The sequence below is a fragment of the Mobula birostris genome, chromosome 22, assembly GCF_030028105.1.
Source record: "Mobula birostris isolate sMobBir1 chromosome 22, sMobBir1.hap1, whole genome shotgun sequence".
Classification (NCBI taxonomy): domain Eukaryota; kingdom Metazoa; phylum Chordata; class Chondrichthyes; order Myliobatiformes; family Myliobatidae; genus Mobula; species Mobula birostris.
The window spans coordinates 20,910,197-20,937,666 of NC_092391.1; the positions used below are offsets into that span (position 1 = coordinate 20,910,197).

The 27,470-nt window shown below is 40.7% G+C and overlaps 1 protein-coding gene across 2 annotated transcripts in view; it reads right to left on the reverse strand.

Annotated features, from left to right (window-relative positions):
- The window catches only part of camsap1b (calmodulin regulated spectrin-associated protein 1b), a 103,614-nt gene that overhangs the window by 2,483 nt on the left and 73,661 nt on the right, over positions 1-27,470 (reverse strand). For both annotated transcript variants that reach the window (XM_072240271.1, XM_072240270.1), the window contains exons 10-16: positions 19,130-19,214; positions 12,059-14,648; positions 4,653-4,789; positions 2,660-2,868; positions 1,895-2,012; positions 1,381-1,496; positions 1,169-1,287 (exon numbers count right to left, since the gene is read on the reverse strand). In XM_072240271.1, coding sequence (XP_072096372.1) covers positions 1,169-1,287; positions 1,381-1,496; positions 1,895-2,012; positions 2,660-2,868; positions 4,653-4,789; positions 12,059-14,648; positions 19,130-19,214 — 3,374 coding nt within the window. The remainder of the gene's footprint in view (positions 1-1,168; positions 1,288-1,380; positions 1,497-1,894; positions 2,013-2,659; positions 2,869-4,652; positions 4,790-12,058; positions 14,649-19,129; positions 19,215-27,470) is intronic.

The window sequence follows — 27,470 nt, forward strand, 5'->3', positions numbered from 1 at the left end:
GCCAGGTACAGGTATCGATTTCAACTGCCGTTTCAATGACAAACTCTGCTGTCTTCATCAGAGATAATGCCTGGGTATATCTAGTCCAGTGGTATACATACACCTGTCGTCTGTCCCTACTGATTGGTTAGTTCTCATCCAATCAAGTTTCTGCTCTCCCTTGCTTTAAATCAAATTCCAGTTCTTAACTTTGTCTTTAAAATTATTTTCCTCTAATTTTATTTCAACAGCTTCCATCAACAGGCAGTCCCAAATGCAATTAGTGCGGCACAGAATTTCTTCAGGATCCTGGCAATCCTTCCAGAAACTGGAAATATAGAGATGAAAGACAGTACCAACAGGTTCCTCCTCGTTATTAGGATATTTCCATAGTTTCTGGAAGGATTGCCAGTATCCTGAAGAATTACTAGATTAATACCATCCACAACTGGCTAGGAAGATCAAATCACAGCTTATGCAGATCAAAGACGACCTGGGACTCAGGAATCCCTGTGAATGCAGAGCAGCATATATCTGCCAGACGGGATGCACAGTAGAAACCTGCATCAAAGAGCACAGGAGATGTATCTGCTTGGGTTACCCGGAGAATTCGGCAGAAGCAGAACATTGCATTAGTAATGGCCATAGGATTGATTTCGACGGCACGAAACTACTGTGCCGTGCCAATGGCTTTTGAGACTGCCTGGTGAAGGAAGCCATTGAAATAAAAATAGAGGAAAAGTATTTTAACAAAGACAAAGGTCTCACTCCAAGTAAGGAGAGCAAGCTTTAGCATCTTCTCTGCCATGGGAATAATAAATTTATTTCTATCTGGTATAAGCCATGTGCACCTAATGTTACCAGCAAAAGTTAAGTTATTCTCACATTGATAATAATACAATTTTCTGTTGTACAATCTGATATATTCAATTGAATTGAAGTATTTTTTTCAAAATCATGTTTAAAATTGAGTATTTGAGTTAGTTACATATTTTAGAAATATTAAAACAAAGAATTTAAAAGGAAACTGTATAATGGAGGGAGGTGAAGTGAAACAAACTACTTTAAAAGACTCATCTATTCAATGTGCTTAGGAATGGCTTGTGCTTTGAAGCAGCAGCTTTTAACCATACAATTATTTGATCTGAGTGTTTAACACATTTGTAATGTTTTTTTTCCTGTTACTGACCTCAAGTATTGAATTTTTCTGTGGCTCATTTACTTTTCCCGCAAGACAGCAATGTGTGATAGCATTATGAATTATTGACTTATTTGATTTTGAGCTTGGCTCCTTGAATAACTTTGGACCTGTAAGATAATCACACAGTTAAAAACAAAACACTGGACTTTTGATCAATGCGAGGACAAACTTCAAACATATCTTAAGAGTTTTGACATCACCTGTGTACTCAGCCACAGATGCAATCGATGAGGCTGTGGATGCATTCTCCCAGTCTCGTTCTGTGTTCCTACTCTGATTTCGGCTCAACACTGAGAAGGTCTCCATGGAGTCTGTCCTGTATATTTAGCAAATTAAATAGCTGATCATTTAGCAACCAATAGTTGTAATGCACATGAACATACTGATATGCTTATTTAGTAGGGAAAAGTTGAGCATTACTCAAAATTGTATTTTACACAATTGTACATCCATTGAGTAAAAAAAAACAGAACAGGAAGATAAGGAGGGAGCAACATGAACAGTTAAGCAAGAGGAACGAGGGCAAGAATAACTGCATAGACTGTGACTGCCTGTTTTTGATTATATGTAATTTTTTGAGATCGTGAAGTACAGTCAATGGAAGTAAGATGAAAACAATAAGATACTCCGTCTTTCGCAAATTATTGTAGTTATTTATAGGAATGTAAAATTATTTAATCCTCCACCATTCAGGGATACCCATGCTATGCTTACCTTTGTGAAAAGCCACCACTACCACTGCCACCACCAGAATTCACACTTTCTGCTTCAGTGGTAGCCGCGGAGGCCAGTGACAGACTGGACCCAGACTGAGCACTGCTGAGATTATCAGCTAGATGAAATAAAACAAAAAGCACAATTCAAACATCATTATTAATGAAACAAAACTGCATTTATATCACAAACTGATGACTTCATAGAAATTTCAGCATTTTATTGGAAAATAATATAGTTCATGAAATAAATAAATATCCAAGTTTATGAAATAAAATGAAAAACTAGTTTTCACTTCAATTTTTGCCTTAAAACTAATATTTTAATAACCCTCTAGTATTTTGAAGATCATTCTAGTACAAACTAGCCAGGCATGAATTTCAAGCCATTCATTATGGCACTTACATTGTTTGAGCTGAGTGTCCAATATCCTTTGGTTCTTTTCATACAGTTTGTTATACAGCAGACCATGATTTTTCCCCTAACTTTTCTGTTACACTTCAAAATTGTTCAAATACTGCCGAATCTCACTATAAAATTTATGGATTTCTGAAAAAGTAGAATGATGGCCTTCTGGAAATGAGGCTCATAGCACTCGGATGCAGTAACTTGGGAATCAAACAAAAATGACATGTGCAGCCTGATGTTTTAAGCCTCAAAATATAACCAAACCAGCTTTTCATTAATGCACTAGCAGTGATATAGTTACATCATATTAAATGACAAACCACGTAAGAGCTAAGTTCATCCTTTATCGCGACTTACGAGTAGAAGGATATCTTGATGGTGGTTCACTGTAGGATTCTTCCCGATGAACTGATTTTGGACGTTGCTTCTTAACTTTAGGTTTCGGTTTACCAAGACCTTGCTCTTCCAGTATTTGCTGCTGTTTACGTCTTAGATATTCCTGTTTGATTAACTCTCTTCGTGCTTTCTCCTCCTCTTTGCGAATCCGATCCTCTTCAGCTTTACGCCTGCAGGGAAAGAAAATAATTATCTTGTGTAGGTGGCATCTCAGAAAGAAACTGAGCAAGACCCAGATACACTGTGCACTTTAAAAAATTTTTTAGTATGAGCCCTATCTAGAGTTTTGGTCACCAAACTATAGGAAAGATTTGATACTGAGGAGATGCCTAGACTGGAAAATTTTAGTTATGAGGAGAGATTGGATAGGCTGGGTTTATTTTACTTGTAGCATAGGAGGCTGAGGGGCAACTCACTAACTGTGGTATATAAAATTATAACCAAAGAGAGTACCTACTAAGACTTTTTTTTTCCACTGTAGGGATATTAAAACAAGAGTTTAAGATGAGTTTTACGGAGATTTTTCTCACACTGAGAATGATTAATGACTGTTAACTTCCTGCCAAAGGTGGTGGTGAAGTGAAATGCAATAACTACACTTAGGAGCAGACAGGTATTAAATAGTCAAGGCCAAGAAGGATATGGAACTTGTGCAGGCAAATGGGATTAGTGCAAATAGGGAAAAAGATCAGCATGGACATTTGTTGTGCAAATCTATGATTAAGTACATAACCTAGATTTTTAAACAGTTTAAACTTGTGCAGAAGATGCAGCTGAGTCTCAATAAGATATTTCAACATTCCTAGATAACAAAGTCCATCACAGAATCCTCCCATTTGACACAGTTCTATGTTGCAGAGTAAGTGAAATTACATTGGTCACCTTAATTCAAAATCACCTAATGAAAGTTAAAAACATAAGCACAAGCAAACATAAAAATTTTGTCAAGCTCTACTGTCACATATTTTGTCATATTACTTGACGAACACTCCCATTCATTTCTTATATAGCAATCTGTTCCAACAGCTTCACAAGAGGATTGAAGAAAATACCAGGAAGTGAAAAGAAGTTAGATCAAGGCACCATCAGGGAAGAGCAACTCTCGAGAAGGGGTATCAAAGCTGCAAGGAAAAATTAAAGCATAGTGGCTCAAAGACATGCCAATAATTAAAGAGGGAGAAGAAAGGGCACACTAAACTTGATGTAATCTGCAACAGATCAAAAACAATACTTTCATTCAACATTTCCCCACCCATACTATCCAAAGACTAGGAGAATGTATGGTATTAGCTTTAATACTATGAAGTTCATTAAGGCTGTGGCGTAGTGGACTTTGGGACGAAAGGTTCCGAGTTCGAATCCAACCAGCTCCCCTGCACGCTTTTCATCCGCGCTGGGTTACGAGCTGGTGATCTCTTTGGAAACTCACCCGGCGGAAGGCAATGGCAAACCACTGCTGTAACTTGCCTCGTACGCGGTTCCCCATGACGTCAGAGAGGCGTGGAGGGAAATCGTCCGCTAACCAGAGAAACGCCAAACGCGACGTACCTTTCCTATTATATATTCAAGAAATTCCTTTGTATCTTCCAATCTTTGGACAATGTAAATATTATATGATGTGCCTTTCCTATTTCTCACCTGTCACAGACTAGTCTATATTTTTGCACTGCATACAGAATTTCTACCCAGACACATAAAACACAAACATTTTCTGGATGAAGTCAACAACAATGATTGTTGTGGATGCCTCATTTCAATTTCTTTCATGCATTCTTTGACAACCTCTCTGCAGTCAAGTTGAAACGAGGCAAAACTGCAAGATGCTACAAAAAACAAAAACAGCAGCTTCTTAAAGGCTTTACTTTCTAGTTCACAGCACAAAAATCATTGGACCATACCTAAAACTGCATCCAAAACTTGTTTGCTATCCCTTTTTAAAAACCTATTATCTCACCTTGCTTCATCACGTTTCTGTTCTATCTCAGCATCCAGCTGCTGTCTTCGTAAACGAGCTTCTTCTGCTTTGCGCTGCTGCTTGAGCAGGAATGCAGCTCGCTTTTTTGCCAACTCATCTTCTGCTTTCTGATCATCCTGTCATCAAATCAAAGCATAGCACAATGACTGATTCAGCCCTTAAGTAACCCTTTTGTTCTTGATTTTTAAGACAACCGAGACACGGTTGCAAAATAATTTCCATCTAATCACATTTTTTTTTGCTATTAGATAAAATGGTTATTTTATGATACCAACAGTATTATACTGCATAATAGAAAATGGAGTATCTTATTACTGAGCAAAGGTATTTAAATGGACTTAGTTTTCAAGGCACAACATTGAATGCTATAATTAAACTAATTTCGGTTGTTTAAAATTTAATTGATTACTAAAGGAAATTTGCAAACTGGAATATGCTCAGAAACAATGAGCTGTCTAATAAAAAAAACTGTATATGACTTGCTTTCTTCCCATTTTAGATTATTTGATTATAAAAATCATCTTTATTACACAAACTATTAATATTTCAACATTTTTTCATCATCACTACAGGAACAATACAGTCGGCCCTCCTATTCTGCGAGGGATTGGTTCCGGGACCCCCCGCGGATACCAAAAAACACGGATGCTCAAGTCCCTTATTCAACCTGTCTCAATGCAGTGGACCTTAGGACCCAGCGGAACCCCCGACCTTGTTCAACCTGTCTCAGTGCAGTGGACATTAGGACCCGGCAGCAGAGCTCTGAATTCGCAGTGTTTCTGTTCACGAAAATAATCACGATCACGATTGAAAATAAAGTGGAAATAATAAAAGCGATCGGAAAGAGGTGAAATGCCATCCGTCATTGGAAAAGCTTTAGGCTACAGTCGGTCAAATATCGGAACAATTTTAAGGGATAAAGTGAGAAAGGCCCTGCCCCAATGAAAGCTACAATTATTACTACGCAACGCAGTGGTTTAATTATTGAAATACATATGTTTCTTAAGTGTTTTATATGCACAGAAAGGTAAAATATATGCTATATATTAAGAAAAATGTTTGACTAACTGATGCTAAATAATGCCAGATGTACCTGTTCCAACTTACTTATAAGAAAACTTGTTTTTTTTCCGATCCCGATCCACGATAGCCTACGCACATCCTCTCGTATACTTTAAATCATCTCTAGATTACTTATAATACCTAATACAATGTAAATGCTATGTAAATAATTGTTATACTGCATTGTTTAGGGAATAATGACAAGAAAAAAAGTCTGTACACGCTTGAACAACAAGTGCTGGAAGAGCATTTACGGTTTTTCTCGATTCACGGTTGGTTGAATTCGTGCATGTGGAACTCGCAGATAAGAAGGGCTGATTGTAAATATTTTACCTGTTGTATTATCCCATTTTTGACACCAGGATGTGTAGGAGTTTAATTTAAAAATTAAACACATTGAAATACAATTCTTTACATTTCCACTTGGTGGCGTTAGTACAGAAACAAAGCATTGTGTTACCAGAGAGCCGAAACCAAGTAATACAAAACATTAAATATTGAGATTTTAGTTGTATACAATGTACAAAAAGATTGTAGCGTTTTGCTTCAGGAAACAAAAATAATCTGCTTATGATGTGTTCACCTATACACTTGAGGAAACCAAACCAGATTGCAATCATAACTCTTAAGTACCAGTTATTTGCTGTTTTAATTCTTTATTGCCCCAGCTCTTTGATTTTTGCCTCCATATCAGAATCCTATCACAAACATAAGGAACACCCAATCTTCAAACCAGGATTATAACCGCCTTCTGTTGACCTCACTGCTGTTAGACAAATAACAGGTGACAATAAGTCAGTAAAATAGGATAACTGATTGAGCAATGATGCAACAATCCCTTGCTCATCAGTAAAACTAAAGAACTGATTGTTGACAGCTGAAAGGAGAAGGAGGATGAACATGTGCTAGTCTATATTGGTGGATCAGAAGTGGAGAGTCAATAGTTTTGAGCTCCTGAGTATTAACATATGGGATGACCTGCCTGGGTCCAGCACACAGATACAATCATAAGGAAGACACACCAGGATCTTTACTTCCTTTGGATTTTAAGGATGTTTGACTTGTCAGCAAATGCCAGCAAACAAGTACCCTGACTAGCTATCTGGTATGGCAATTCAAATACACAGGAATGAAAAAGCTGAAATACTGACTCAGCTCAGTATATAACGAGCACATTTTCCCTACATAGGTAGTACCTATATGAGGCACGGCCTCCAAAAGTCAACATCCAAAGAACTCCACTAAATCCCACACAACCAGTTTCAGCAAGTTGCTTCCCTTCATGCATTTGACTATCGAACCAAATGGCACTACAGTATAGCAACACCATGACCACCTAGATCACTTTGCAGTAAAATGGACATTATTGTTTCTATTTCTGTTACTTCTTGCAAAAGTTATGTAGAATCTATGTTTAATTTCTTTTTTGTTAATGCTCCTTATCTCAGGCTGCATGCCTGTGCTGCTGCTGCAAAGCAAGATTTCTGTTACATCTGAATTTCAGGTAGTCAGCTATTCCAGCCCACTTCACAGTAGGAGCATTCAGTTCTAAGTCCCTTCTCATAATTTCTATCTTTATTTGTCTTTTCTGATTCACACCTCTAATAGGCATACTTCTTTGTTTTGGTTTGGCCTTCGTTACTCTCCTTCAGCCCAGCTCAATCACTTTTTCGTTTCTCCTGCCTGCCACTCTATCAAATTACTTTTTGCTCTCATAGAACATAGAAATTTACAGCACATTACAGGCCCTTCGGCCCACAATGTTGTACCGACCATGTAACCTAATCTAGAGACTGCCTGGAATTTCCCTAGTGCATGGTTTGAGTACTGTTGGGGTGGATGACCAACCTGGGGGAAGCAACAGTGGCCGCACCTCTGGCACAGAGTCTGGCCCTGTGGCTCAGAGGGTAGGGAAAGGAAGGGGATGGCAACTGTGATAGGGGATTCTATAGTTAGGGGGTCAGACGGGCAATTCTGTGGATGCAGGAAAGGAACATGGATGGTACTTTGCCTCCCAGGTGCCAGGGTCTGGGATGTTTCTGATCGCGTCCACGATATCGTTAAGTGGGAAGACGAACAGCCAGAGGTCATGGTACATATTGGTACCAATGACATAGGAAGGAAAAGGGAGGAAGTCCTGAAAACAGACTACAGGGAGTTAGGAAGGAAGCTGAGAAACAGGACCTCAAAAGTAGTAATCTCAGGATTACTGCCTGTGCCATGCAACAGTGAGTATAGGAATAGAGTGAGGTGAAAGATAAATGCGTAGCTGAGGAATTGGAGCAGGGGGCAGGGATTCAGATTTCTGGATCATTGCGACCTCTTTTGGGGCAGGTGTGACCTGTACAAAAAGGACGGGTTGACTTGAATCTGAGGGGGACCAATATCCTGGCAGGGAGATTTGCTAAGGCTACTGGGGAGAGTTTAAACTAGAATTGCTGGGAGTTGGGAACCAAACTGAAGATGCGGAGGAAGGGGTGGTTGGCTCATAAATCCAGAAAGCTTGTAGAGTGTGAGAGGGAGGACAGGCAAGTGATAGAGAAGGGATGCCTCAGACTGATGGTTTGAGATGTGTCTATTTTAATGCAAAAAGTATCATGAACAGAGTGGATGAGCTTAGAGCGTGGATCTTACTTGGAGCTATGATGTTGTGGCCATTACAGAGACTTGGATGGCTCAGGGGCAGGAATGGTTACTTAGAGTGCCAGACTTTAGATGTTTTAGAAAGGACAGAGAGGGAGGGAGGCAAAAGAGGTGGGGGCATGGCACTGCTGATTAGATACAGTGTCACGGCTGCAGAAAAGGAGGATTCATGGAGGGATTGTCTACTGAGTCTCTGTGGGTGGAAGTTAGAAACAGGAAGGGGACAATAACTCTCCTGGGTGTTTTTTTATATATATAGATATATATATATAGACCACCCAACAGTAACAGGGACATCGAGAAGCAGATAGGGAGACAGATTCTGGAATGGTGCAATAATAACAGGGTTGTCGTGATGGGAGATTTTAATTTCCCCAATATTGATTGGCATCTCCCTAGAGCAAGGGGTTTAGATGGGACGGAGTTTGTTAGGAGTGTTCAGGAAGGAATATGTAGATAAGCCTACAAGGGGAGAGGCTGTACTTGATCTGGTATCCGGAAATTAACCTGGTCAGATGTCAGGTCTCTCAGTGGGAGAGCATTTTGGAGATAGTGATAACAATTCTATCTCCTTTACCATAGCATTGGAGAGGGATAGGAACAGACAAATTAGGGGAAGTGTTTAATTGGAGTAAGGGGAAATATGAAGCTATCAGGCAGGAACTTGGAAGCATAAAATGGGAACAAATGTTCTCGGAAATATATGGCAGAAATGCAGCAAATGTTCAGGGGATATTTGTGTGGCGTTCTGCATAGGTACATTCCAATGAGACGGAAAGGATGGTAGGGTACAAGAACCATGGTGTACAAAGGCTGTTGAAAATCTAATCAAGAAGAAGAAAAGCTTACAAAAGGTTCAAAAAATTAGGTAATGATAGAGATCTTGAAGACTATAAGGCTAGCAGGAAGGAGCTTAAGAATGAAATTAGGAGAGCCAGAAGGGGCCATGAGAAGGCCTTGGCGATCAGGATTAAAGAAAACCCCATGGCATTCTACAAGTATGTGAAGAGCAAGAGGATAAGACGTAAGAGAATAGGACCAATCAAGTCTGACAGTGAAAAGTGTGTATGCAACCAGAGGAGATAGCGGAGGTTCTTAATGAATACTTTGCTTCAGTATTCACTATGGAAAAGGACCTTGGCGATTGTAGGGATGACTCACAGCCGACTGAAAAGCTTGAGTGCACAGACATTAAGAAAGAAAATGGGCTGGAGCTTTTGGAAAGCATCAAGTTTGGATTAGTCACCAGGACCAGACAAGATATACCCAGGCTACTGTGGGAGATGAGGGAGGAGATTGCTGAGCTTCTGGCAATGATCTTTGCATCATCAACAGGGACCGGAGAAGTTCCAGAGGATTGGAGGGTTGCAGGGACCCCTTCTCTTTGTGATTTTTATAAATGACCTGGATGAGGAAGTGGAGTGATGGTTTGTAAATCTGCCAATGACACAAAGGTTGGGGGTGTTGTGGATACTGTGGAAGGCTGTCAGGGGTTATAGTGGGACATTGATAGGATGCAAAACTGGGCTGAGAAGTGGCAGATGGAGTTCAACCAATAAGTGTGAGGTGGTTCATTTTGGTAGGTCAAATATGATAGCAGAATATAGTATTAATGGTAAGACTCTTGGCAGCATGGAGGATCAGAGGGATCTTGGGGTCCGAGAAAAATAGAGGGCTATGGGTAACCCTAGGTAATTTCTAAAGTACATGAAGGGCCTGTATTGTGCTGTAGGTTTTCTATGTTTCTATAACCTTTATTTTTCTAAGATCCATGTACCTATTTAAGTGACTCTTAAAAGACCCTACTGCATCTGCTTCCATCACTACCACCAGCAGTGCACTCCACGCACCCACCACTCTCTGTGTGAAAAACGTACCCCTGACATCCCCTCGGTACCTGCTTCCAAGCACCTTAAAACCATGCCCCCTTGTGTTAAGTCATTTCAGCCCTGGGAAAAAGCCTCTGGCTATCCACACAATCAATGCCCCTCATCATCTTATACACCTCTATCAGGTCACATCTCAACCTCCATTGCTCCAAGGAGAAAAGGCCAAGTTCACTCAACCTGTTCTCATAAGGTACGCCTTCCAATCCACTCTCCTCTGCACTCCCTCCTTGGTATCCAGATCTTTCCTGTAGTGAGGTGACTCGAACTGAACACAGTACTCCAAGTGGGGTCTGATCAAGGTCTTGTATAGCTGTAACATTACCTCACGGCTCTTGAACTCAATCCCATGGTTGAATAATGCCAGCACACTATATTTCTTAACTACACTGTCAACCTGCGCAGCAGCTTTGAGTGTCTTATCGACACAGACCCTAAGATCCCTCAAATACTTCACACTCTCCTTTCCTTTCTCTCTTTCTCTCTCTTCAATGTCTTATTACACCATTGGATGGAAACTTAGAAGATAATCAGGTATACATTTGAAGAGTGTGATAAAGACATAGATAAGAAATCTATGCAGGCACCTAGCTGGGAGTGGGCAATGCAAAGTCAGAAACTCTATGCAGGATGAAATGGAAAAGAGGTTTGAATATGTTGATTCAGCCCTAAAAGAAATTCAGAGGGAAATGATATTCAACCTTTTGAGGCGGTTTCACTCTTCAAGTAAACTATCTTGAAATCCATTTATATGCCACGTCCTAGTAATTTTAAATTGCTTGATAAATCACCACAGAAGATAAAGCCAGTTTCATGCATCAAAGATTTTGGCAGGAACTGACAGCAAAAACTTCAATCTTGGAAGAAGTGTGGCTCATCAAGCAGCACAATAGAGAGGCAATGGACGACTGTGAATGATGAAGTGAATTGGATGGAAAACAAAACATGAAAATGAAATTCTAGTCAGTTTGTCAAGTGAAGAGGTCAAATTAGGAGCTGACCATGCAGCCAACTGAATGTCTTTCTCTAGATTGGCAGTGTATAGAGGGATTTGGATCCAGACAAAAACAGTGAGCAAAAATACAAGTCAGCTACATCAAATTCAGTGGAATCAAGCTAGGTAGTCCTGCAAGGCTAGGCAGCAAAAACGTAGATTACTGTCACCTGCCTGAAAAAAAATGCAAGCATCATGGAAAACAAGTCACAGTACTGTAGCAGTACATACATCCCTTGTAGTCTTAATGTGGGAATACAGCAATTTAAAGGTTAATGACATAGAAGAGAATACAATGAAATTCATCAATTCCCTGTCTGTTCAAGTGATAACATACATCATCCAGTAAATGTCTTTTTTTTTAAAAAAAAAAGCAACTCAGGACAAACAACAGCAAAAGGGGCATAAGTAAACTACCTCAGTTGATTTACTTTGAAGTACACTAGAATACTCTATTCAAGGTGTTTTGGACGATTCAAATTTTACACTCTTGTACCATACTATGTAATTTCTCACTGAATTAGCACAAAAATCAGCCAATGACATATGAGACACATCTAAATCTAATATGATGCACCACAAGCTGATATACTGCTTGGGACTACATCAACAAAACCCTCAGACTTGCAGCTGGTGCAACACTTTCATAACTATGCAGGTACATATACACTATATTTATGTTGTGCTTCATACATTCTGCAAGGAGGCTTGAAAGAGAATCTATTAGAAAAAAAATCATCCCAGTGATGTGCATCATGTGAAAATCAAGTTTCCTAAAAACTAGATTAAGTTTGACTAACCTTGAAAAAAAAGCCCAATCCAGACTTCTGATCTGATTCACAAATCACTTGGCTGGTGGAAATGCCTTGGCTTTCACATTCTTCACCTTCTGCTGGTGCCCTTAGTTCAGAGAGATCTACTTCAATAAGGTTGGCTTTGTTTTTGGATTGTTCCTCAATAGGAATGTTCTCCTTCCCTGAACTATCTGAAGAGTTAAGTGATGAGTGTTCAAGCTTGTTTGGAGTACTAATTACTGCCTCAGTGTTGATTTGATCATTGAAATAACTATAATTGTCTTTCTGAAATCCAGAGAGCATCAATGTTCGCTGGTTATTTTGTTCACATTGCTTGGCACCATCAGTATCCTTCGTCCTTTCAGAAGTGGGATCAGCAGAGTCTTTAGAAGACCTGCCATCAAAAGACCCAGCAGTAACTGTGGCAGGAACAGCAATATCCTCAGTGTCAGATTTAAGTGGTTTACTACCTGGGGAAGGTCGCAAGTGGGGCAGAGTTTCTACACTGTGTGTTGGTGTAATAATACGAAAAGATGCTTGCGTTTTAGTATCCCTAGAGACTTTCAGCTCTGTTGGCCTTCCTGCCCGGGGGCTTTTCAACGACATACTGCGTGGCTGCTTGCGTATAGCTTGTGATGGACTACCACCTGTGGGTGATAATGGTTCCACAATCTGCACTGCTTGCTTGTTCTTCTGATCCAGCAGGGTACGACTGGTATTTGTTACAGGTGTTGTTGGTACTTGGTCCTTAAGCTTCATCAAGAGTTCCTGCTGCTGTGAAAGCTTATGCATCTCAAACTGAAGATTGCTCAAAGTTTCATTAAGTTTTTCAATTGAACGATTGTACTCATTCACATCGAGATCTGCCATAACATCCTCACAGCCGCCATTAGAATTCATCTTGTTCTTATCAACATCAGGGCCAACTTGTGAGGGTTCCCTAAACCATCGTTGTCGAACAGCAGCAATGCTCTCTTGAATATCATCCTCAGTTATTTTCTCCTGTAAATCTCTTGTCCCTAATTCATCTGCTTGTTTTAAGTAATCTTCTTTGGCTTCTTGGCTTGGAAAATCTTCATCAGCTTTCAGCGGTCGAGCTACATGAGCAACAGTTTCCTCACGACTTGGACATTCTGCTCCTTTTGTGAAATGTTCAGGCTTGAGTGGTTGAGGAATCCCTTCATTCTTCCCCTTCTTAACAATATGCAAAAAAGCAGCTTTGCCAAGCTTTAGACGCTGTCTAGCAGAGAGAGCCTCCATTTTCTTCTTCTGAGCTTCAATTATCCTTCTTTTCTCCTCAAGTTGCATGTGAAGTTGAACTAGTTCAGAGGCCAGTATCTGAGCACTATCTTTGATCTGTCTACCAGGACTCTGTTCTCGTTTCTGCCTCCATGTCATCATGGGTAGAGGGCAACATTCTGACCCATCAGGTGTAGTCTTTTGAGAACTACTTGCACTAGATTTTGCCTCAGTACTGTTAAGCCTTTGTAATTTACGTTCCGCAAAGCTGGTCATTCTAATACTGGTACTGGTCATGGACGTACTGCTAGCCTGAGAGATTGAACTCAAACAAGGGCTGGAACGTCCACTGGCATCATCTTTGTCCTCATGTTCTTTTACCTTCATATCATGATGTAATTTTCGAGATTCCTCTTCTCCACTATAACAGCTTCTTACACGTTGGTCCTCCTCGTCAGCAACTAGATCTTGTACAGCCTCTTCCATATCCAGCACCTCTGAATCAGAATCCTGGATGTTCACAGTCCATGTTGTTGTGTCACGGGGTTTACTACTGTCCATAGTAATCGTATTATTCACTGATATGTCATTGAATCCTTCTTCAGCATCACCAGTATGAAGAAAGAAACCTCCAGATTCTTCTTGCATAGAACCTTCAACACTACTGCTTGCCAAAGGCCTAAAGTTACTCATGGAAACTCCTGGTGCTTCAATGTGCCTTAAAGATTCTGTAGTGATTGGATCAGTGACTACCATGAAGTCAGAGCTGGTTATGGGAGTGAAAGTCCTGTTAATATCTGCTTCGCCATTGGCGTTCACTGCTTTTTTGCGCGTTGAAGGCAGATGTCCATCAGTTATTTTCTTTGCTGATGGAGATCTGTATTTACGTTCTCCATATTCTTCATGTTTATTAACAATGAAGAGATTTTCCTTGGCTGGTTTTAAAACAGCAGGCATTAAAGGTTCTAAGAAAAAGCCGCCAGTTTGGTCTCCTGCTTCAATGTCATTTTGCTTCCTTGGGGATTTTGAGAGCAAAAACTGATTTGGGGCTTTCGATGAAACACTTTGTAACTCAAGATTACAATTATTAACCATTCCTTCGTTTGACTTAATTATGGCCATTAGCTCTTCATCATCCTCATCTTCAATGTCCACATTTCTGAGCAAACTTTTTCCACTGCTTTCTGCAGTTGGAGAAAACAACTGAGATTGATGCTTAGGAGTTACATTGACTATATTGGATGCAAGACTGTCTTTGCTAATAGATCTGGCCAGGCTGATACTATCACCAGAAGCAACATCTATATCACTGTCAGTTGCATAGTGAAGGGCAAATGGCGTTGGCTGAGACAAAGGTCTGGGGGAAAAAAATACAAAATATCAGACAGGAGATTAAAGAGTGTACATAATACACGTTTGCTGATAGACTTCACATATTCTGCATGAGATACTTAGGATATCAGACAGCATCTGTGGAGAGGAAAACATTGCTGCCATCAGTTAGAAGGTACAACAGCCTCAGGGATCACACCATCAGGTTCAAGAAAGGTTACTACCCCTCAACCATCAGGCTCTTGAACAAAACGGGATAAGTATACTCATTCTATTTCTAGTGTTCCCACAACCGATGGCCTCACTTTAAGGACTCCATCTTGTTATTCCATGCTTTCAATATTTATTGCTATTTAAGTATATGTGCATTTGCACAGTATGTTGTTCAGTATTTGCACAGTATTTACAGTTACTGTTCTATAAATCTGCTAAGTATTACCTCAGGGAAAAGAATCTCAAGGTTGTATGTGGTGACATACATGCACTCTAATAACAAATTTTACTTTGAACTTTGGAAGTTAATGTTTCAGCACAATGACCTTTCAAAAAAAATTCAGAATCCAAAAATTGAGGGAACATTGTGTTTGAAGTGACACGGTTGATTTGGTCCCTTTTAAGAAAGCAGTGCTGCTAATTACAGTTGATTTAACTGCAAAAATGTCAATGAAGGAAAATACATGAGGATAGCAGAAAGAAACCATGAGATCACTGGGGCTTCTTCTGGGGGAGGTACGACCTGTACAAAATGGACAGGTCACACCTGAACCCAAAGGGGTTCAATATCCAAGTGGGCACATTTAATAGAGCTGTTAGGGAGGGTTTAAACTAATTTGGCAGGGGGGTGGGGGTGGGAACCGGAGAGGTAGGGCTGGGGAAGGAGAAAACAGAAATAAATCAAAGATAGCGTGCAACAGACAGGAGATGAGGCTTAATCAAAGCCAGTGGCATGAGTTACAGGGCAATACAGACATGGTGCAGTTAAAACAGAAAGCAACAAATACTGGACTGAGAGAGTCTTATTTAAATGCACATAGCATAAGAAATAAAATGGACGATCTTGAAATTCAGCTACAGATTGGCAAGTATGGCGTTGTGGCCATCTCTGAAACTTGGCCAAAGGATGGCTGCCATTGGGAGTTGAACGTCCAAGGATATACGGTGTATTGGGAAGATAGGTTAGTTGGCAGAGGGGGTGGTGTGGTTCTGTGTATAAGAAATAATATTAAATCATTGGAAAGAGATGACATAGGATTAGAAGGTGTGGAGTCTCTATGGGTTGAGTTAAGAAATGGCAAGGGTAAAAGGACCCGACCCTAATGGCAGTTGTACATAGGACTCCAAACAGTAGCCGGGACGTGGATTAAAAATTACAGTAGGAGATAGAAAAGGCATATCAGAAAGGCAATGTCATGATAATCGTTGGGGATTTTAACATGAAAGTGGATTGGGAAAACCAGGCTAGTACTAGACCACAAGAGAGAGAACTCGTAGAATGTCTTAAGGGTTGGCTGTTTAGAACAGCTTGTTGTTGAACCCACGAGGGGATTGTCTGTGCTGGATTGGGTGCAGTGCAATAATCCGGAGGTGATAAGAGTGCTTAAGGTTAAGGAACCCTTAGGGAACAGTGATCACAACATAATTGAGTTCACTTTGAAATTTGAGAGGGAAAAAATAAAATCTAATGTATCCGTATTTCAGTGGAATAAAGGAAATTACAATGGCATGAGAGGGAAAGTGGCCAAAATTGACTGGAAAGGGACATTTGCAGGAAGGACAGCAGAGCAGCAATGGTTGGAGTTTGTGCGAAAAATGAGGGAAATGCAAGACAGATATATTCCAAATAAGAAGAAATTTTCAAAGGGAAGAAGGACACTACCGTGGCTGACAACTGAAGTCAGAGCCAAAGTAAAAGCAAAAGAGAGGGCATACAAGGAAGACAGAGGCAGTGGGAAGATAGATTGGGGAGCTTTTAAAAACTTGCAGAAGGAAACTAAGGTCATTCAGAAGGAAAAGATGAATCATGAGAGGAAGCTGGCGACTAAAATCAAAGAAGATACTAAAAGCTTTTTTTTAAGTATATAAAGGGTAAAAGAGAGTCGAGGGTAGATATAGGACCAATACAAAACGACGCTGGAGACATTGTAATGAGAGACGCAGAGATTGCAGAGGAACTGAATGCTTACTTTGCATCAGTCTTCACAGCTGAAGATGTCTACAGTATACCGGACATTCAAGAGTGTCAGGGGAGTAAGGCTTATGCAGTGAAAATTACGACTCAGAAGGTGCTCAGGAAGCTTAATGGTCTGAGGGTGGATAAATCTCCCGGACCTGATGGAATGCATCCTCAGGTTCTGAAGGAAGTAGCTGGAGAGACTGCAGAGGCATTAACGATGATCTTTCAAGAATCGATAGATTCTGGCATTGTACCAGACGACTGGAAAATTGCAAATGTTACTCCGCTATCTAAGAAGGGTGGGAGACAGCAGAAAGGAAACTGTAGAGCTGTTAGCCTGACATCAGTGGTTGGAAAGTTGTTGGAATAGATTGTTAGGGATGAGATTACAGCATACGTAGAGGCACATGACAAGATAGGCCAAAGCCAGCATGGTTTCCTGAAAGGAAGATCCTGCCTGACAAACCTACTGCAATTCTTTGAGGAAATTACAAGCAGGGTAGACAAAGGAGATGCAGTAGATGTGGAGTACTTGGATTTTCAGAAGGCCTTTGACAAGGTGCCGCACATGAGGCTGCTAAGCAAGGTAAGAGCCCATGGAATTACAGGGAAAGTTACTAGCGTGGGTGGAGCATTGGCTGGTCGGCAGAAAACAGAGAGTGGGAATAAAGGGATCCTATTCTGGCTGGCTGTCAGTTACCAGTGGAGTTCCACAGGGGATCTGTGTTGGGACCGTTACTTTGTATGCTGTATGTCAATGATTTGGACTACAATATTAAGGGATTTGTGGCTAAATTTGCCAATGATACAAAGATAGGTGGAGGAGCGGGTAGTGTTGAGGAAACAGAGAGTCTGCAGAGAGACTTAGATAGTTTAGGGGAGTGGGCAAAGAAGTGGCAAATGAAATACAATGATGAAAAGTGTGTGGTCATGCACTTTGGTAGAAGAAATAATCAGGCAGACTATTATTTAGATGGGGAGAGAATTCAAAATGCAGGGATGCAAAGGGACTTGGGAGTCCTTGTGCAAGATATCCTAAAGGTTAACCTGCAGGTTAAGTCGGTTGTGAAGAAGGCGAATACAGAGTTGGCATTCATTTCTAGAGGAATAGAATATAAGAGCAGGGATGTGATGTTGAGGCTCTATAAGGCACTCATGAGACCACACTGAGAGTACTGTGTGCAGTTTTGGGTTCCTTATTTTAGAAAGGATATACTGACATTGGAGAGGGTTCAAAGAAGATTCACGAGAATGATTCCAGGAATGAGAGGGTTACCGTTTGAGGAACATCTGGCAGCTCTGGGGTTGTATTCCCTGGAGTTCAGGAGAATGAGGGGGGGATCTCATAGAAACATTCCAAATGTTAAAAGGCCTGAACAGATTAGATATGGCAAAGTTATTTCCCATGGTAGGGGATTCTAGGACAAGAGGGCACGACTTCAGGACTGAAGGACATCCTTTTAGAACTGAGATGCCAATAAATTACTTTAGTCAGAGGGTGGTAAATCTGTGGAATTTGTTGCCATGAGCAGCTGTGAAGGCCGAGTCATTGGATGTATTTAAGAAAGAGATAGGCTCTTGGTTAGCCAGGGAATCAAAGCAGGGGAGTGGGGATGACTGGATGAAGCAGATCAGCCCATGATTGAATGGCGGAGCAGATTCAATGGGCCAAATGGCCTACTTCTGCTCCTTAATCTTATGGTCTTATAATAGTAGAATGTGTGGAATACTCAGCAGAACTAGGTAGCATCTAATGATAGAGAAAACTGGAGTTAAACTTGCAGGTGGTTCACTTTATATCAAAATAGCCAGTTATCTAAAATAATTAAATTTTGAGCCTCAAGAGCTACAAGCAAGAAGATGAAGTACTGTGCCACAGTGCTTCCAGTTGCCCATCACTTTAATTCCCCATCCCACCCGTTTGACTTCTTATATTATTCTAAAAAGCAACTCCCCTTCAGTCTATACATTTTCAGTTTTCTAATATTAATTATAAACTATAAATAACTATAGTATTCAGTAGTGAATAACTTACAATATTACATTTTTACTATTAAGAGTAATCAAAAATTTCTCTTAAATCTTTAGTTATATGTGAAGGAGCATATCTGTAGATCATGAATGAGCTAATTCAAATAAGGCTTAGTTAAGACAGAATGGAACAAAGATTGCGGACTGGCAGAATCTTTCACAGAAAAAAGCTTAGATTACCAATAATTGACATTTCTGCAATAACTTTAAAATCATATTTTAATATCACTAAAGTACCACTTGGTAGAATGTCCCTTCCAAGCAAAAGTAAACTAATAACTTTAAGGTATTTCTCTATCTACCTTGGTTTTTTTTCTTGCCAAGCCAACACTGAGCCTCTTGGCTGCCCGTCAACTCGAGTAAGGGAATTCGAACGATGCCGAGTATCTAAACAAAAATAAAATTAATGTTAACAATGCATGATGACCAAAGAAACATCGGCAGGAGCAGTTAATCCAACACTGTAACCCTGCTCTTCAAATTTTTATGATCATGGCTCATCTAACGTTCACAACTCCTTTTTCATGCCTGCATCTCACTCACCAGTCCAAAGATTTGTCTATCTCAGTGTTGAACATATTCAGTGACTTGGCTTCAACAACTCACTGGACAGAGAATTCCAAGGGACTCTCCAGTTCAAGATGTCATTTTGAAAAGAAACATAATGTCAGCATCTATTCTGCCAGATCCTCTCCAAATTCTGTATGTTTCATTCCTATAAACTCAAACAAGTACCCAAATTAAATTTTTCATAAAAAAAACTCCATCTCTGGAATAGATGAAAGCACCCACATTAATTGTATATATTCAGTCAAGAGTGTCTACATGATAAAATGTTGTTTATTGTAGCTAATTTGTAAACGGAGTACCTTAGACATTACATTTGAAAAAAAAACACATCTCACACACCCAGTATGGATGCATTATCAACGCTAAGATGTGTCAGAGAACACATAAAAGCACATTTTGTGATAGTTGTTAAGCATTGATTAATTTGCATTTCAAACAAACTGTCATGGTCCGGTCCGTGAAGTCTGCATTCCGGTTCATGGTCTGGTCCATCGACCCTTGCTCCAGGTTTTCCAGTCTACCCTGTTTCTGTTCCTGTTGAGCACTAATTGAGGCAGCTGATTCTCATTGGGACTGGCTGCATAAATACCTCCAGAGACCAGGGCGTGGCTGCTGGATTGTTCTTGTCCTTACTCCTTGTATCCCTACCCCTGCTTTCTGTTTCCTCGCCTTGTCTTGCCGGTAACTCTCGCCTCACCTGAAGTTCTTGTCTCACCTTGCATTGCCTGAAGCCTCGCCTCGTCTTGCCTGAAGTCTTGTCTTGGAGCCACCCTGTACCTAGCTCCCTTCCTGTCCCTTGCTATTACCTTGCAGTTGGTTCTGTCCCTTCCTGTCCCTTGCCTCCGTCAGGTAAGCCAGGCTGTATTGCCGTTACCCTGCGGTTGGTTCTGTCCCTTCCTGTCCCTTGCCTCTGTCGGGTAAGCCAGGCCGTATTGCCGTTACCCTGTGGTTGGTTCTGTCCCTTCCTGTCCCTTGCCTCCATCGGGTGGAGATCCGCACCCTGCCCAGGAGGAGCTTCAAGGCCCCAAGCCTCTAGCCAAGTCTCACCCCAAGCCAAGCTTCAAGACCCCAAGCCTCAAGTCTCTGGTCTCCAGCCTCGCCTCAAGACCCTAAGCCTCAAGCCTCGCCTCAAGTCCCTAAGCCTCAAGCCTCGCCTCAAGTCCCTCAGCCTCAAGCCTCGCCTCAGGTCCCTAAGCCTCAAGCCTCGCCTCAAGTCCCTAAGCCTCAAGCCTCGCCTCAGGTCCCGAAGCCTCAAGCCTCACCTCAGGTCCCTAAGCCTCAAGCCTCGCCTCAAGTCCCTAAGCCTCAAGCCTCGCCCCAGGTCTCTAGTCTCAAGCCTGAAGACTCCAGCCTTGTCCTGCCTGCCAGCCAAGTCTCATCCTTGCCTAGTTCTGGGGTCCGAGCCAGAGGCAAGACCCAGGTACTGGATCCTTGTCCAGTCTCTGACTCGGAGTCCAAGCCCGGACTCCCAGCTCTCTGGTCCAGTCCTGTTCTGGGTTCCCAGTTTCCGTGTCCATGTCCTAGCCCTCACCCTGTAACCTAGTCCTGTCCCTAGTACTTCAGTGTCTGTGTCTTGCACTTGGGTCCGTTCCCAGCCACTACCTCATGACACAAACAGTAATAGTGCTGATTTTAAAAGGGTCAGAACAATTTAAAACAGCAGCTGCAAAATCAATTCACAAGATCAATTTGTGTTGAGGGCATCACTGAGTTGTGACTGAAAGAAGATCATAGCTGGGAGCTTAATATTTAAGACTACACATTGCATGAAAAGGACTAGCAGACCGACAGGGAGTAAAATTAATTCCTAAGAAAGGGTGACATATGATCAGGAGGTGTAGAAAACCTGTGGTTAGAGTTAAGAAATTGGAAGGGTTGTGATGAAAAACCAAGTTATCAGAAGATTGATGCTGATGAGAGAGAAGAGACATAACAAAGAGGGACACAGTTCCAAGTATTGACAGACTGGTTGCTTTGAACCTGAACTGTTTGAAGTTTGATGGACAGGCGATACCCCAGCAGGGGGATAAAAAGAACAGGTTGGCTAAGGCATGACACACACCACGAGATCACGAGACCCTGGAAGAGCGGTGTGCCCCCACAAGTTGGTGGGAGTTTGGAGGTCTGGTCGCGGGAACCGACCATTGACGCACAGGGTGAAAGGGTACGATCGGTGGGAACCCGATGTGTGTATTTGCCCTTGCCTGGGTGCCGGGTTCACCGCAGAAGAACGGTCGTATCCGGAACGGAGGGGTCACAGTCGGTAACCACAGAAGACATAAAAAAGGGTCCACCCAAAAGCCAACTGCGAAGAACATCAAAGGTCTGTCTGAATCAAAATTTGCATTCTCTCTCTCTCTCTCCAACAGCACAACAGCGATTACTGCGAACTGTACTAAGCTGAACTGAACTCTGCGTCACTTGAGACTGATCATTTTACCCCTAGACTGCGATAGAGCTTGGTTGATTCCTATTACCCTAGTTCTGTGTACATGTGTGTTTCATCATTGCTAACCTGTTGCATTTCTATCCTTACGATTAGAGTACTGTGTTACTTATTTCTTTAATAAAACTTTATTAGTTTCTGTTAAACCAGACTCCAACATGTGGTCCATTTCTGCTGGTTTGGCAACCCAGTTACGGGGTACATAATAGGGTAAAAAGACCCTGAAACGAGTTATATACAGGTCTTCGAACAGTAGCTAGGATATAGGATTTAAATTACAATGGGAGCTAGAAAAGGCATGTAATAAGGGTTATGTTACAATAGTCATGCAGGTAGATTGGTAAAATCAGGTTGGTGCTGGATCCCAACCAAGGGAATTTGTAGAATGCCTATGAGGTACCTTTTTAAGAGCAGCTTGTGGTTGAGCCCAATAGAGGAAAGGCAATTCTGGACTGGGTGTTGTGTAATGAACCAGATTTGATTTGGGAGCTTAAGCTAAGGGAACCTTAGGAGACAGTGATCATAATATGATAGAGTTCACCTTGCAGTTTGAGAGGGAGAAAATAAGTCAGACTGTGGAGGCATTAGTAACAAGAATCACTAGATCCTCAGATGGTTCCGGAGGATTGGAAAATTGCAAATGTCACTTCACTCTAAGAAGAGAGGGAAGCAGAAGAAAGGAAATTATACGCCAGTTAATCAGTGATTGGGAAGATGTTGGAGTCCATTATTAAGGATGAAGTTACATGATGGAGGCCCATGATAAAGGAGGCCAACGTCAGCATGGTTGAACCTGACAAATCTGCTAGAATTCTTTAAGGAAACAATAGACAGGAAAGACAAAGGAGAGTTAGTGGATTTGTTTACTTGGATTTTCAGAAGGTCTTTAACAAAGTGCTACACATGGGGTTGTTTAACAAATCCAATAGTATGACACAAAAGATACTAGCACGGATAGAAGAAAGGCAGGAGGCAAAGGGTTGGAATAAAAGTGGCCTATTCTGCTTAGCTGCCGGTGACAAGTGGTGTTCTGCAGAGGTTAGTTATTGGGACTGCTTCTTTTCAGAATCAGGTTTATTATCACCGGCATGAGACATCATATTTGCTAACTTAGCAGCAGCAGTTCAATGCAATACATAATATAGGAAAAAAATTATAATAAAATCAGTTACAGTATATGTATATTGACTAGATTAAAAATCATGCAAAAACAAATAATATGTATTTAAAAAGTGAGGTAGTGTTCAATGTCCATTTAGGAATCGGATGGCAGAGGGGAAGAAGCTATTCCTGAATAGCTGTGTGTGTGCTTCAGGCTTCTATACCTCGTACCTGAAGGTAACAGTGAGAAAAGGGCAAACTCTACACATATTAGAACAGGTTAATAAGAACGAGAAAGAGACAATGGTAGTAGGATTGGACGCTGAGAAAGCTTTTGATTCGGTTAGTTGGGCATTCCTATACAGAGTGTTAGGAAGATTCGACTTTCAAGAAAAGTTTATTAAAGTAATTCAGACTCCATATGACAGCCCTACAGCCCGAATTAAGATAAATGGGGACCTCTCTGACTCCTTCATCTTAGAGAGAGGCACTAGACAGGGATGCCCAATTTCTCCTCTCCTTTTTGCACTATATATTGAACCGCTTGCCCAACTAATAAGACAGAGTGAAATCGTAAAAGGTATCAAGGTGGCAGGGATTGAACAGAAAGTGGCGTTATTCGCAGATGATGTTTTGGTCTATCTGAGTGAACCAGAAAAATCATTTATAGGATTGTTTACACTGTTGGATGACTTTGGGAAAATATCAGGTTATAAAATAAATGTAAAGAAAACACAGGTTATGTCCCTAAATTATACACCATCCAAAAAATTGCAGAATACATACGATCTTAAGTGGGAAGCTAAATCATTAAAATATTTAGAAATAACCCTGCCGAAGGATCTTTCAATGCTGTCACTCAGAGATAAAAGCAGATATGCATAGATGGAATCTTATCCCCTTTTTAAGTTAAAATTCAAGGATAAATACTATAAAAATGAATATTCTTCCTCAGTTACTGTATCTTTTCCGTACTTTACCTGTGGAGGTGGATGATAATCAATTCAAGGAATGGGACAAATGGATTTCCCGCTTCATTTGGCAAGGAAAGAAACCTAGAATTCGATGTAACACCTTACAGTTAGGGAAGGAAGGAGGGGGTATGGTTCTTCCTTGCCTGAGAAATTATTTTTATGCCTCACAGATAACCCCTCTGTTATATTGGTGTAATAGGGAATATAAGGCTAGATGGAAGGAAATAGAATTTGGATTAGTTGACAGTTTTCCTCTACAGGCCTCAATAGCTGACAAAGGATTGATGGCCCAATTGGAAAAATTTAAAAACAGTTGGATAAATCTTACATTAAAAGTATGGCAGAAGGTGGTTAATTCATGTGGAATTAATAACATGTTAAAACTCTTCAGATGGTGTGCATATGATACCGAATTCCTTCCCAACAGAGGAGATAAAAGATTTGAACTATGGATAAAGAAAGGTCTTACAACCTACCTCTCATTTATAGATTAAAGAGTATTACAAAGTTTCCAAATCCTGCAGGACAAACATGGCCTAGAACACAATGACTTTTTTTTAGGTACCTTCAAGTACGAAACTATGTTAACCAGAGTTGTAGATATACAGAACTATCAACAGTAGAATTAGAATTTTTCAAGATTCTGAATTCGGCTTGCAGTTCAATACATAGTAAATCAGTTTCTCGATTATATAATGCACTCTCCCATGCTAAAAATGTAAAGATATTGTATATTAAACAGAAGTGGGAGAAAGAAGCGGGGTTGGTACTTTCAGAGGAGGCTTGGGGGAAGATATGCAGCTTTCAGTGGTCCTCGACTAATCCTTTGACTTGGAGAGAACATTGTTGGAAAAATATTATAAGATACTTCAAGACCCCATATCAGGAAAAATATAAAGATACAAATGTGACGTGTTGGAGAAGGCGTGGCTCCAAGGAGGCAAATCATTTTCATATTTTCTGGGATTGCCCTAAATTAAGTCTATTTTGGGAAGGTATTCATAGAACATTAGTTAAGGTACTTAGGTCCCAGATACCTCTGAACTTTGAGACACTCTATTTGGGGCATGTATTGTTTCTTGAACAGAAGGAAGATATAAAGTTGCTGCAGGCCCTCTTAGCGGCAAGTAAGAAATCAATCACTAGAAAGTGGCTAAATCCAATACCACCTACATTAGAAGATTGGCACGAAATTATCTTGGAAATATTTAAAATGGAAAAGTTGACTTACTCTCTGAGAATTCAAAAAGAAAAATTTTATCAAATCTGGAATAAATAACCCCAATGCGAGCAGACTTTAGATGACTCTCCTAATGATCTATACTGCTCTTCTCATCAACACAGTAATATTGCTAACGTAAGCACCCCTAGTCTAAATGTTTACTGTTTTTTGTTTTCTTTTGGAAAACAGAGAATTAATACAAGTAAAGGAAAAGATTTGGGAACGGGATAAAAAATGATAAAATTAAGTAAATAAGTACATAGGGATTGGATAATTATGTCTGGGGGCAGGAGTAAGCATGAACAAGTTAGGATATAAACACCTACAATGGTTGTTACATAGGCTTACATACAACATTTTGGACCAGTAGAAATGATCCAGAAGAGATATATGGAAACTATTATTACTATTTTTCTTAACAACTAATACCATTACTTAGCCTAATAGATTAGAATTACCACTGTACATAATTATTTAAGTGTCTAATTTCCTTTTATATCATCTCAATGGGTACTTAAGAATGTATACATAATTATAGTTTTATACATATAAAAAAATGGAAAAGGTTATACGTGAGAAAAAAGTACATGATACTTGTGAATTCCTTATCCAAATAAAAATAAAATTTTTAAAAAAAAGAAAAAAAAAGTGAGAAAAGGGCATGCTCTGGGTGCTGGAGGTCCTTAATAATGGCCACTGCCTTTCTGAGACACCGCTCCTTGAAATGTCCTGGGTACTTTGTAGGCTAGTACCCAAAAATGAAGCTGACTAAATTTACAACTCTCTGCAGCTTCTTTTGGTCCTGTGCAGTAGCCCCTCCATACCAGACAGTGATGCAGCCTGCAAGAATGCTCTCCACGGTACAACTATAGAAGTTTTTAAGTGTATTTGTTGACATGCCAAATCTCTTCAAACTCCTAATGAAGTATAGCAGCTGTCTCGCTTTCTTTACAACTGCATCGATATGTTGGGTCCAGGTTAGATCCTCAGAGATCTTGACACCCAGGAACTTGAAACTACTCACTCTCTCCACTTCTGATCCCTCTGAGGATTGGTATGTGTTCCTTCGGCTTACCCTTCCTGAAGTCCACAATCAGTTCTTTCATCTTACTGACGTTGAGTGCAAGGTTGTTGCTGCAGCACCATTCCACTGGTTGGCTCACTCCTGTATGTCCTCTCATCTCCAAGATTCTACCAATAATGGTTGTATCATAAGCAAATTTATTGATGGCATTTGAGCTATGACTAGCCACACAGTCGTGGGTATAGAGAGAGTAGAGCAGTGGGCTAAGCAGTGACCAACCTCTCAAAGCGTTTCATCACTGTGGATGTGAATGCTACCGGGTGATAGTCATTAAGGCAGCACATATTATTCTTCTTGGGTACTGGTATAATTGTTGCCTTTTTGAAGCAAGTGGAACTTCCACCCATAGCAGTGAGAGGCTCAATACTCCTGCCAGTTGGTTGGCAGAAGTTTTTAGAGCCTTACCAGGTACTCCATTGGGACCTTCCGCCTTGTGAGGGTTCACCCTCTTTAAAGATAGCCTAACATCGGCCTCTGAGACAGACATCACAGGGTCATCAGGTACAGCAGGAATCTTCACAGTTTTAGTTGTATTCTCCCTTTCAAAGCTGGCATAGAAGGTGTTGAGTTCATCTGGTAGTGAAGCATCACTGCCATTCATGATAATGGGTTTCACTTTGTAGGAATTAATGTCTTGCAAACCCAGCCAGAATTGTCATACATCCGATGTCACCTCCAATCTCATTCAAAATTGTCTCTTCGCCCTTGAAATAGCCCTCCACAAATCATACCTGGTTTTCTGGTACAGACCTGGATCACCAGACTTGAATGCCACAGACCAAGCCTTCAGCAGATGACGTACCACCTGATTCATCTGCGGCTTTTGGTTTAGGAATGTACAGTAAGTCTTATATCAATATTCAGATGATATATCAATGATTTGGATCATGGAAATGATGTCTTTGTGGCCAAGCTTGCAAACAATACAAAGATAGGTGGAGGGGCAGGTAGTGTTGAGGAAGCAGGAAGTCTGCAGCGGACTTGGACGGATTGGGAGAATGGGCAAAGAAGCGGCAGATGGAATATAATGTAGGAAGGTGCATGGTCATGCACTTTGATAGACTATTTTCTAAATGGGGAGAAAGTTTAAAACGGTGTTGCAAAGGGACTCTGGGAGTCCTTGTGCAGGCTTCCCTAAAGGTCAACTTGCAGGTTGAGTCAGTGATAAGGAAGACAAATGCAATGTTAGCATTCATTTTGACAGAACTAAAATATAAGAGCAAGGATGTATTGCTGAGGCTTTATA